This window comes from Leptonychotes weddellii, chromosome 11, assembly GCF_054177405.1.
Source record: "Leptonychotes weddellii isolate Sample4059 chromosome 11, ASM5417740v2, whole genome shotgun sequence".
NCBI classification, from domain to species: domain Eukaryota; kingdom Metazoa; phylum Chordata; class Mammalia; order Carnivora; family Phocidae; genus Leptonychotes; species Leptonychotes weddellii.
Window position 1 is genome coordinate 50,834,901 of NC_138379.1, and position 12,427 is coordinate 50,847,327.

At 38.2% G+C, this 12,427-nt stretch overlaps 1 protein-coding gene across 1 annotated transcript in view; it reads left to right on the forward strand.

Annotated features, from left to right (window-relative positions):
- The window catches only part of AAMDC (adipogenesis associated Mth938 domain containing), a 38,922-nt gene that overhangs the window by 6,811 nt on the left and 19,684 nt on the right, over positions 1-12,427 (forward strand). Inside the window, exon 2 of the mRNA XM_081798901.1 lies at positions 6,138-6,287. Coding sequence (XP_081655027.1) covers positions 6,156-6,287 — 132 coding nt within the window. The 5' untranslated portion in view covers positions 6,138-6,155. The remainder of the gene's footprint in view (positions 1-6,137; positions 6,288-12,427) is intronic.

Sequence of the window (12,427 nt, forward strand, 5' to 3'; positions counted from 1 at the left end):
GGTGCTAAAAAAAAAAAAAGAACAGAAAATAGTGTATCACATAAAATAAGGATAAGTATGATAAGTATATTGCAGGAAATAGATACGAAATATGTATGTTTGCAGGTGTGTGTGTTATAATATAAAATGTATTTGTTGCTGTGGTTTAGACAAAGAGTTTGAAACACATTCCCTTAGCTTTACATGTGGAGGAAAATGAATGAATGAATGTCTGGATGAATGAACAAGTCAAATCTTTATCACTTAATTATGACAAAGGAAACAGATATTATTAGGTAAAATTTCTGTTTTAACTCCATACTCCTAGATGAAATCTAAGCATGACTACAGTAGTTATTGTATATTTTTCATTCAGTAAAATTTTATGGTATGTGTGACCCATCAGTTCTCCTAGTGCCGAGCAGAACTAGATTGCAAAAGTATTTCTTCAATACTATTAAGATGACATTTGGGGGGCGCCTGGGTGACTCAGTCAGTTAAGCGTCTGCCTTTGGCTCAGTTCATGATCCTGGAGTCCTGGGATCCAGCCCTGTGTTGGGCTCCCTGCTCGGCGGGGAGGCCTGCTTCTCCCTCTCCTTCTGCCCTTCCCATACCCTCCCCTCGTACTCGCTCTCTCGTGCGCTCTCTCTCTCAAATAAATAAATAAAACCTTTTTTAAAAAAAGACATTTGGATATCTGGTGAATCATTAAGATAAGTTGTGTCAAAATCTTTTAAGTTGCAAGTAAAAGACAAATAGGCTTAAACAATAAAGGAAATTTATTACCTTAAATAATTGAAAAGACCGGTGGTAGCTCATGCTTGAGGTATGGTCTGTTCAGGTGGTAACACTCTTAGTATGTCTCTCTGTGTTGCCTTCCTCTGCGTGGGCTGAATTTTCAGACTGATTTCCCTTTTGGTACTGGCAGTTTTAAGGTACCCTTCTATATTCTATTCATCCCAGCCTCAGTATCTCAGAATTTCCCCCAAAAAGTCCCCAAACTGACACTGATTGGCACATCTCAGCTCACATATCCAACCATTCAGCCAGTGTGACCAGTGTAGAAAGTGAAAGTAATTGATGTACTCAATGCATTAGCCTAGGTCAGTGCTTCGCTCCTACAGCTAGAGATACAAAGGTCAGTGCTTCATTCCTAAAGCTAAAGGTTTATCAAAACCACAAGGAGGGGGTGCCTGGGTGGCTCAGTCGGTTAAGCGGCTGCCTTCGGCTTGGCTCCGGTCATGACGTCAGGGTCCTGGGATCGAGCCCCACATGGGGAGCCTGCTTCTCCCTCTCCTCCCCGCTTGTGCTCTCTCACTATCTCTCTCTCTCAAATGAATAAATAAAATCTTTAAAAAAAAAAAACATACACACAAGGAGTCAATGCCTCAAGAGCTCTAATATACATGAAGAAAAAACTGATAGAATTGAAAGGAGAAATAGAGAATTCAGCAATACTGCTTGGAGACTTCAATACTCCACTTTCAATAATGGTCATCTAGGAAAACTAGGAAGAATGTCAACAAAAAAATAGGCTTGAAAATACTATAAAATAGCTAGACCTAGGGGCGCCTGGGTGGCTCAGTTGGTTAAGTGTCTGCCTTCAGCTCAGGTCATGGTCCCTGGGTCCTGGGATCGAGCCCCGCATCAGGCTCCCTGCTCCGCGGGAAGCCTGCTTCTCCCTCTCCCACTCCCCCTGCTTGTGTTCCCTCTTTTGCTGTGTCTCTCTCTGTCAAAGAAATAATAAAATCTTAAAAAAAAAAGAATAGCTAGACCTAACAGACACCTATGGACACTGCACAAACATAGTGAATACACATTTTTCTCAAGTGCACATGGAAAATTCTCCAAGGTAAACCATGTGCTAAGGCATAAAAAAGAAGTCTCAACAAATTTAAAAGTGTTCAAATTATGCCAAATATGTTTTCCAAACATGGAGTTAGACCAGAATCAAAAACAAGAAAATTTGGAAAACTCATTTATATGCAGATATTAAGTGACAGACACTGAAATAATGGTTCAAAGAAGAAATCTCAAGGAAAATTAGAAAATACTTTTAGATAGATAAAAATGAAAACATAAGATATCAAAACTTAGGGGATGCACCTAAAGCACTCCTTAAAAGAAATATGCAGCTGTATGTAAATACTTGTATTAAAAAAGATGACTTGTATTTAAAAAGCCTAACTTTCCATCTTTAAAAAACTGAAAAAAAATGGTGCACCTGGGTGGCTCAGTCGGTTAAGCGTCTGCCTTCAGCTCAGGTCATAATCTCAGGGTCCTGTGATTGAGCCCCACATTGAGCAGGGAGCCCACTTCTCCCTCTCCCCCCTGCTCATGCTCTCTCTCTCTTGCTATCTCTCTCTCTCTCTCTCAAATAAATAAATAAAATCTTTTTTTAAAAAACTGGAAAAAAGCAAACTAAACACAAAATGAATAGAAGGAAGGAAATAATAAAGATAAGTATAGATATTAATGAAATAGAGAATAGAAAAATAGAGAAAAGCAACAAATCCAAAAGTTGATTCTTTGAAAATAACCACAAAATTCACACATCTTTAGCTAGACTGGCCAAGATGAAAATAGAAAAGTCAAGAAACTAAAATCTGAAATGAACAAGGGGACATCACTATCCATAGTAATTTTAAAAAGGATTATAAAGGAACATTGTAAATAACTGTATGCCTACAAATCAGATAATCTAAAGGAAGTGAACAAATTCCTAGAACAGAAACTATTGAAACTCAAGAAAATCTGAATGGAATTATAACTAGTAAAAAGATTGAATTAGGAATTTGAACCCCCCCACCCCCTCCCCAAAAGACCAAGAAAGACACCAAGAGTGCTAATGCACAGAGAAAAGGCCATGTGGGGACAAAGAAAAAGAAAAAAAGCAAGGAGGAATCCATCTGCAAGCAGGAAGAGAGGCACCTCTCTTGATCTTGGACTTCCAGCCTCCAGACTGTGAGAAAATCAATTTCTGTTTTTTAAGCCATTCAGTCTGCCATATTGTGTTATGGAAGCTTTAGAAGACTAACACAGAAGTCTTTCTCAACACTCATTAACAACTCATTATACTTCCCTTACACCACTTTTCAAAAGTTACTTCATATTAAAAAAAAATTACCTTAAAAAATTATAGTTATTTGTCTTCTCTCCCCTAGGGTAATATTAGTTCCTAAGAACAGGAATCATGTCTTATAAATTTGTATCTTCCTCCCATAGCACCTAAAACAATGTGTTTATGTACTTTGCTATGTATTTTAAAAATGGATATTCAGTATTTGAAGCTGCAAAAATGAATTAGTAGTTATTTTTTTTTAAAGATTTTATTTATTTATTTGAGAGAGAGAGAATGAGAGAGAGCACATGAGAGGGGGGAGGGCCAGAGGGAGAAGCAGACTCCCTGCCGAGCAGGGAGCCCGATGCGGGACTCAATCCAGGGACTCCAGGATCATGACCTGAGCCGAAGGCAGTCGCTTAACCAACTGAGCCACCCAGGCGCCCGGATTAGTAGTTATTAATGATAGGCAGAAGTATCACTTTGCTAATATGTTTATTTGGAGATTAAATATGGTTTAAGGACATATATATAGGTGCCAAATTGACAAGGGGTGGACTGTGATGGTTAGTTTTAAATGTCAATTTAGCTAGGCTACAGTACCCAGTTATTCAATCAAATGCTAATCTAAGAGTTACTTGATGGTGTTTTGTAGATGTTAACATCTACAATCAGTTGACTTTTAAGTAAAGGAGATTGTCCTCGATATTCTTGGTACGTCTCAACCAATCAGTTGAAAGACCTTAAAAGCAAAACTGAGGTTTCCTTCAGGAAGAAGAACTAACACATTGTTACTACAATGACAACTTCTGCCCAAGAGTTAGCAGCCTGCCAACCTGCCTAGACATTTTGGACTGGCTGCTCCCCACAAGTACATGAGACACTTCCTTGAAATAAATCTCATAATATGCATGATCTACTGGTTCTGTTTCTCTGTAGAACCTTGACTATTACAATTAACCTTTTAGTTATTTTACTTATAAATACTAGAATTTCTATGATTCTTTTTTTGAAAAGTCTTCCTCTTTATTGCAATTCTGTGTTGAGTAAGTTATTGTCATCGTAATTTTGTTTAATTCTTTATATATGGTTTCTTTAGTTCCCTGAATATATTTATAATAATTTCTTTGAAATCTTTGCTAAAGCAAACATATGGGAACACTCAGATACAGTTTCAGTTGATGAGTATGGTTCATATTTTTTGTTTCTTTGCATGTCTTTTTGTTTAAAGGCTTTATTAATTTGAGAGGGAGAGAGTATGAGCAGGGAGAGGGGCAGAGGGAGAAGCAGACTCCCTGCTGAGCAGGGAGCCTGACTTGGGGCTCCATCCCAGGACCCTGGGATCATGACCTGAGCTGAAGGCAGACACTTAACTGACTGAGCCACCCAGGTGCCCCCGTTTCTTTGCATGTCTTACAATTTTTTGGTCAAAACTGAATATTTTAGATAGTATATTAAAGTCTGGATTCTGATTTCACCCCCCGCATGTTATTCTTTGTACTTAATCACTTGCCTAGACTAAATCTGTGAATTCTATCTCCCATGCAATGTGTGGCCACTAGGATCCGTTTTTAAATTTTATTCATTTTTTAAGATTTATTATTTTTATTTATTTATTTATTTATTTATTTATTTATTTATTTATTTATTTATAATCTCTACACCTAACATGGGACTTGGACCATGACCCCGAGATCAAGAGTCACATGCTCTTCCAACTGAGCCAGCCAAGCACCCCTTTAATTTTTATTCTTTTTTTTTTTTTTAAGCTTGGTTTCCTAGGGGTCTCCTCTGTGTCTATATAGCTTTGTGTTCAGTCAAAGAAAGATTGTGCTCAAATACCTCACGCCAGTAAGACTTTTACTCTGTACTTGTGGGTCAATGTGTGCACTGAGGAGTATGCAATGTTCAGACTGTTTTCATTTCTTGCCTGGCTTTTACATTATTCTAAGTCCTCTTGAGCCATCTTGCTTCTCAATTTTGCATGTGCTGTTGGCTCCACAAGCCCAAAATGTTTGCATGATTTAGGCCTCCTCGGTTTTTGTCTTTGATACATACACTCACAGCATTTGGTCCACTCCGGATATGTGGAGAGCTCATCAAGGCCCCTATGGCTATGTCAGCTCTGAGAAATTCCTGTTAAATCCCTGCCTACTCTGCAAATCCATTGCTTGCCCCAAACAGGCCCACGATAGCAAGGAAGCAGAGCCACCTGCCATCCATATTTGCTTGCCACTGAGATCACCAATTTAATATATAATGCTCTAAATTAATCAAGCCTCCTCTGGCCAAAGCAACAAGACTGTTGTTGATTTTCATATCCTGCCTCAACCAAGTTGAATCTCTGTGCCAACTGAACTGATTGAGGGCATGACAGTAATCCCAGGCAGGAACAACAAGCCATGTTACTGTCCTCCGAAATTCAGTGGTTTTCATAAATAAGTGTTTCACAGTTTATAGTATGCCTTTATTATTTCTAGAGTATCAAGTTATTATTCTGAAAGGTTTATCCAGCTTTATACTTGCTTTTTGGAGAAATGATGTGTCAACCTCCTCACTCCATTATGCTGAAGTAAATCTTTTAATTTTATCTCTCAAAAAATATCAAGAATTCCATCCAGTCTGAGAAGTAATGTAGTATCTAGTATCAAATGATTCAGGATCCCAAGAGTTAGCATTTTACTTTTTATTTATTTTTTTTAAAGATTTTATTTATTTATTTGACAGAGAGAGACACAGCGAGAGAGGGAACACAAGAGGAATTGGGAGAGGGAGAAGCAGGCTTCCCGTGGAGCAGGGAGCCCAATGCAAGGCTCGATCCCAGGACCCTGGGATCAGGACCTGAGCCGAAGGCAGACGCTTAACAACTGAGCCACCCAGGCACTCAACATTTTACTTTTTAGACCTCTAGAGAAGAAGTCACAACCATATAAATGACAAAGATGCTTCTTAACTCATAAGGGACTAGGGTTTACTGCATTTTGTATATAGTATTATATTTTAAAATACATTTTTGTATATAGTATAGCTCCTGTCTTTTGGAGTTGTTTCAACCTTACTGCATAACTTATTTAACATATTTTTCTTTTAATTTCAGAGTTCAGTTAAGTTCCTTATGTCCTCCCCTGAAATTGCTTCCCTATCATGGGGGCAAATGAAAGTACAAGGCTCTACTAAAACCTATAAGGATTGCAAAGTGTGGCCAGGGGGAAGTCGGGCTTGGGATTGGAGAGAAACAGGAACTGAGGTAAGCTATTAGTGTTTGGTTGACATTGCATAAGGCTGACCAAGTGATTTCCAACCTCCTAAGCCATAATGACCAAGTGAAAGTAACTATTCCTGTTATTCCTCTCTCTCTCTCAATATAAAGCACATACCACAAACTCACTCTTTTTTTTCAAAGATTTTATTTATTTATTTGAGAGAGTGAGCCAGAGAGAGAGCAAGCAGGAGCAAGGGGAGGGGTGGAGGGAGAGGGAGAAGCAGACTCCTCACTGAGCAGGGAGCCCCATGCAAGCTTCCTCTTGGGACTCCAGAATCATGACCTGAGCCGAAGGCAGAGCTTAACCAACTGAGCCACTCACGTGCCCCCTAACTCACCCTTTTAAAGTATGCAATTCAATGGACTTTTTATTGGCATAAACTTGTGCAATATTTACCAGTGCTAATTCCAGAATATACTTACCACCTCAAAAGGAAACCTCATAACCATTAGCATTCACTCCCCTTTCTTCCCTTTCTTCTCTCCCCTCAACTCCTGCAACTACTAATCTACTTTTCTTTTTTAAAGATTTTATTTTTTTAAGTAATCTTTACACCCAGTGTGGGGCTCAAACTAAAAACCTGAGATCAAGGGGCACCTGGGTGGCTCAGTCGGTCAAGTGTCTGCCTTCGGCTCAGGTCATGATCCCAGGGTCCTGGGATCGAGCCCCGCATCGGGCTCCTTGCTCTGCAGGGAGCCAGCTTCTCCCTCTCCTCCCCGCTTGTACTCTCTCACTGTCTCTCCTTCTCTCTCAAATAAATAAATAAAATCTTAAAAAAACAAAACAAAACAACTCTGAGATCAAGAGTTGCATGCTCTTCCAACTGAGCCACCCAGGCTCCCCTAATCTACTTTCTTTGCTATAGATGTGCTTATTCTAGACTTTTCTTATGAAAAGAATCATTCAGTTCTCTTAGGTATAGACCTAGGATTGGAAATGCTGGTCATATGACAACTCCAGATTTAATCTTTTGAGGAACTGCCAAATTGTTTTCCAAAGCAAACACACTATTTTACATTTTAGAGTTTAGGAATTATGAAGGTTCCAATTTTTCTAAATCTCTCCTCACTGACACTTAGTATTGTTTGTTTTGTTTTGTTTTGTTTTCATTATATATCATCTTGGGGGATGTGAAATGTTATCTCATTGTGGTTTGAACTTGCATTTCCCTTGTATTATACTTCCTCCAGTATTCTCACTGTGCCATGGCCAAGATAGAGGTTGGGTGAATGAAGAGAGCGCCTGCCTCCTGACCACATTCACTTAGGACTTAGTCTCAGCAACAGACAGCTGGGGGCGGGATGAGAAACACTTAAGTCCTGTTTCTCCCAGGAACAAAGCCTTCCAGCTGGTAGCTGAGACAGGAAACAATTCTGTGTTCTTGGCTGCAGCAGTCTGGACTGGAGTCTCCACCTCACTAAGCTGGGGGGCCGGAGCACGGGGGGAGGGGAGGGGTCAGGCAATAGTCTTCCTGAAAAACCACAGATACTCACTTTTCCTACCAAATATTTATAGATTTTCCTGAAGAGATGTTTCTCCATTTGCTGTTTGCTCTTAGGATAATTTCCAAAGGCTTTGAGTGGTTTCTTTTTTTCCAATTTTTTTTTATTGGGGTGGGTGTAAAATTTGTTTTTGTTTTTGTTTTTTGTGGGTTTTTTTAGTTTTTCTTTGCTTCCTTTAATAATTTTCATTTTGGAGCAGGTCATAGGGCTCTTCATGCTGTAATGATGAAAGTGGATCCTTCAGTTTTGAAAGATAATTTTGCTTGATACATAATTCTTGGTTAAAAGTCTTCCTGGGGTGCCTGGGTGGCTCAGTTGGTTAAGGATCTGCCTTTGGCTCAGGTCATGATCCCAGGATCCTGGGATCAAGTCCCGCATCGGGCTCCCTGCTCAGTGGGGAGCCTGCTTCTCCCTCTGCCGGCTGCTCCCCCTGCTTGTGCTCTCTTTCTCTCTCTCTGACAAATAAATAAATAAATAAATAAATAAATAAATAAATAAATAAATAAATAAAATAAAAATAAAAGTCCTTTTCTTTTAGCACTTTGAATATGTCATCCCACTTTTTTGGCTTCATCGGTTACTAATGAGAAACAAACTGTTAAAGGTTCCTTGGACTTGACAAGTCATTTCTCTCTTGCTACTTTCAAAATTCTTTGTCTTTTGCTTTTGACGATTTCACTGTGATGTGTCTACACGTGAATCACTTTGAATTTATCCTACTTGTAATATATTGAACTTTGTGGATGTGTTCAGTGTTGTTTTTTGTCAAATTTGGGGAATTTTCAGCCATTCTTCAAATATCCTTTCTGTCCCTTCTGTGTCTCCTCTCCTGTGATACCCATTATGAGTATATTGTAATGTTAAATGGTAGTCCCTCAGGTGTCTGAGGCTTTGTTCATTTTCTTCATTCTTTTTCCCTTTTTCTCAAATTGGATAATCTCAATTGATGTATTTTTCAGTTTTGCTGATTCTTACCTGTGATTGAGCCTGTTAGTGAAATTTTCACTTGGTTATTGTACTTTTCAACTCCAGCATTTCTATTTTGTCCTTTAAAAAATAATTTCTGTCTCTTTATTGATATTCTCTATTGTCCTCATACTTTCCTTTAGTTCTTTGAATATGATTTCCTGAAATAATGATTAGACAGAGGTGTCTTTATATGCCTGCAACCAGTAAGTGTTCCAGTGTTTGCTGAGGGGCTCTATGCAATTTGGGGTATGTAGTCAACACTCAGCCAGGCTGTTTAAAATTCTGCCTATTTCTTACTTATGTAGAGTCTCAAGGTCAGCCAGAGTGGTGAACTTAGGGCTTTCTCATGTCATTCCTGAGTATGTGCACAATCCTGGAAGTGTATTGCCATTTCAATACCAAGGTTCATATCAGAACTTTTCAAAGCCCTCTATGGACATCTTATTTCCCAGTTTTCCCTTTTGAGTTTTTTGGTTGACCTCTTGTTTGCCCTATTGTCCAATGCATCAGGCAACCACATTGTTAAACATTTGTCTCTGATAGTTTTGGACAAACTTCTTTGGGTGTGGTGGTGGGGGAAGAGATTTACACTGGCAAACTCCAAGTTAGATAAAATAAAGACAGCCTATGAGTTGGGTTGTCCAGAGAACCATCAGACAGGTCAAATAATGACAGTTTTTTGGGAGTGGAGGTTTGAGGGAGTTTTGATCCATTATTCCATCTTGCGTGACTTCCAGACTGGTAGTTTTCACTGTGATTGTTGCTTTTCAAGGCTACCACAGAACTGGAGATGGAGTAGATTAGAATAGGGGAAGTTAAAATTGCACAGAGCTCACTTTTCAGTGATCTTTTTTTTTTTTTTTTTTAATCAACACACCCTGAATTACTGGAAACCTTTGTTAACTTCCAGAGAACAGAGTAAATTTATTTTTACACTTCTTCCATTATTCTCATTGCTTTTATGACAAAGAGGATTTTCAGAGGTTCTTCACAACAATTTCTCTGATATCACTCAGAAATTACTGTTTTGGGGGTGCCTGGGTGGCTCAGTTGGTTAAGCGTCTGTCTTCGGCTCAGGTCATGATCCCAGTGTCCTGGAATTGAGCCCCGCATTGGGCTCCCTGCTCAGTGGGGAGCCTGCTTCTCCCTCTGCCTGCTGCTCCTCCTGCTTGTGTGCTCTCCCTCTCTCTCTCTGACAAATAAATAAATAAAACCTTAAAAAAAAAAAAAGAAAGAACTGTTTTGGATTCATACTTATGCAGTGGTATGCTAGACATGGCTTTCACTGGCTTGTGAGAATTGATTGTTAAATTTTCAGGAATTTTGTAAGCCAGTTTTTAGACACATATTTTAAATTATATAAATTTACTTAAATAAATCATTTAAGACACAGGTAATATATTTAAAATTCATTATTCCTAATTATTTTACTATATTCTATGCTTTTGAAATTATTTACATCCATTGTTATCTGTATGGTGAAAATAGTATATATGTGCTACTGTACATCTCTTATTTTTTTTAAAGATTTTATTTATTTATTTGACAGAGAGAGACACAGCGAGAGAGGGAACACAAGCAGAGGGAGTGGGAGGGGAGAAGCAGGCTTCCCACAAAGCAGGGAGCCTGATGCAGGGCTCTATCCCAGGACCCCGGGATCATGACCTGAGCTGAAAGTAGACACTTAACGACTGAGCCACCCAGGCGCCCCTGTATATCTCTTATTAACTCTGCATTCAATGATGTCACGTTGGTATCTTAAACATGGTGGGAGTGTTTTACACCACAGAAATTGGAAAACACTACATATTGGGTTTTTTTGTTTTGTTTTGTTTTTTGTCTTTGTAACTTTATGGCTTTAAAAAAATTTTTGTGGCTTTAAAAATTTTATTATTAAACATAAGAAGTTTAATTCATTGCAAATTATAAAGAATAATAGACCTGTGTACTCATATTCCAGTTTTAAAAATAAAATCTTAGAAGTTTGATCTCTTTCTCTCCACCCTTATCAGTATCCTGAATTTCCTTTATACTTTTCAAATATCTATCTGTATCCACAACCCATATTTTGTATTGTTCTTCATATTCAAATTTTTATATTAATGGTATCATCTATTGTCCACTTTTTTTTGTATTGAGGTTTTATTCCACTTTTGTCTCTTCTTCTGGAAGCTGTGCATTTTATTTCTATTCACTTAGTGGTTATCTTTAAAATTGTAATATATTAGGTTGAACCACATGAGATTGACAATATTTTATAGATAAAGAGTTGGATTTAGGAATTTCATATAATTCATCCTAATAAAATCTTAAAGTCTAAAATTAATTCTTATCTTTACCTCAGTACACTTTTCTCTCAACACTTCCCTTCCATCTTACACATTATTGTTATCCAATAATTCAGTTCCTTTAAAAATAGATATTTTCTTACTTTCTTATTTAATTAAGATACTTTGTTTTTTAATCCTTACAATCAGTGTTTGCTTTTATTTACCCACATGTATACCAATTTCCTTGCTTATCACTCCTTCTTGCAATTTGGATCAATTGTGGATCAATTTCTTTCTTTCTTTCTTTCTTTTTTTTTTTAGTTGATATCCCTGCAAATTCCTTTAGTGAAGATCTGTTGATAAACTCCATTTTTGCTTGTTTGAAAAGGTTCTCATTTATTAATTCTAATTTTTCTGGGTGTTCTAGGTTGACAGTAATTTTTTATCTGTGGGAATCCTGAATGGTCTGACTATGTCCTTTTTGACATTTGTCCTGTCAAAGACATATTTGTTTCTTCTCGGCATCCTACATTACTCGCAATATGGGACAACTTTTAGTTAATTTCCTGACTGGGGGCTTCCCAAATCAGGCTGATAGTGTACATTTGAACTGCAAAGTGATGTGTAGGCAAGTTTGTGATTATAAATTCTCAAGGGACACATTTTTCCCCACACAGAGCCCCAGCTGGCTGAGGCAGACAGGTTTCCTTGTCCTTTTCCTGGATTTTTTTGGTCAATTTTTTTATTGAAGATGGGTTTAAGAAGGACACTCTGCACATTTGGGAGGGGTGTCACAGTTCCATTGTCCCACCTTTCTCAAGTCTTATCTCCTAGTCTCAGAGTGTCTCTTAAATTAACAAGTCAGGAAAGAACAGATGTTGGCGAGGATGCAGAGAAAGGGGAACCCTCCTAAACTGTTGGTGGGAATGAAAGCTGATGCAGCCTCTCTGGAAAACAGCTTGGAGTTTCCTCAAAAAGTTGAAAATAGAGCTACCCTACAACCCAGCAATTGCACTACTGGGTATTTACCCCAAAGATACAAATGTAGTGATCCTAAGGGGCACCTGCATCCCCATGTTTATAGCAGCAATGTCCTCAATAGCCAAACTATGGAAAGAGTCCAGATGTCCATCAACATATGAATGAGTAAAGAAGATGTGGTATATATATACACAATGAATATTACAGCCATCAAAAAAATGAAATCTTGCCATTTGCAATGATGTGGATGGAACTAGAGTGTATTATGCTAAGTGAAATAAGTCAATCAGAGAAAGACAATTATATGATCTCACTGATATGAGGAATTTGAGAAACAAGGCAAAGGATCATAGGGGAAGAGAGGAAAAAATGAAACAAGATGAAACCAGAGAGGGAGACAAA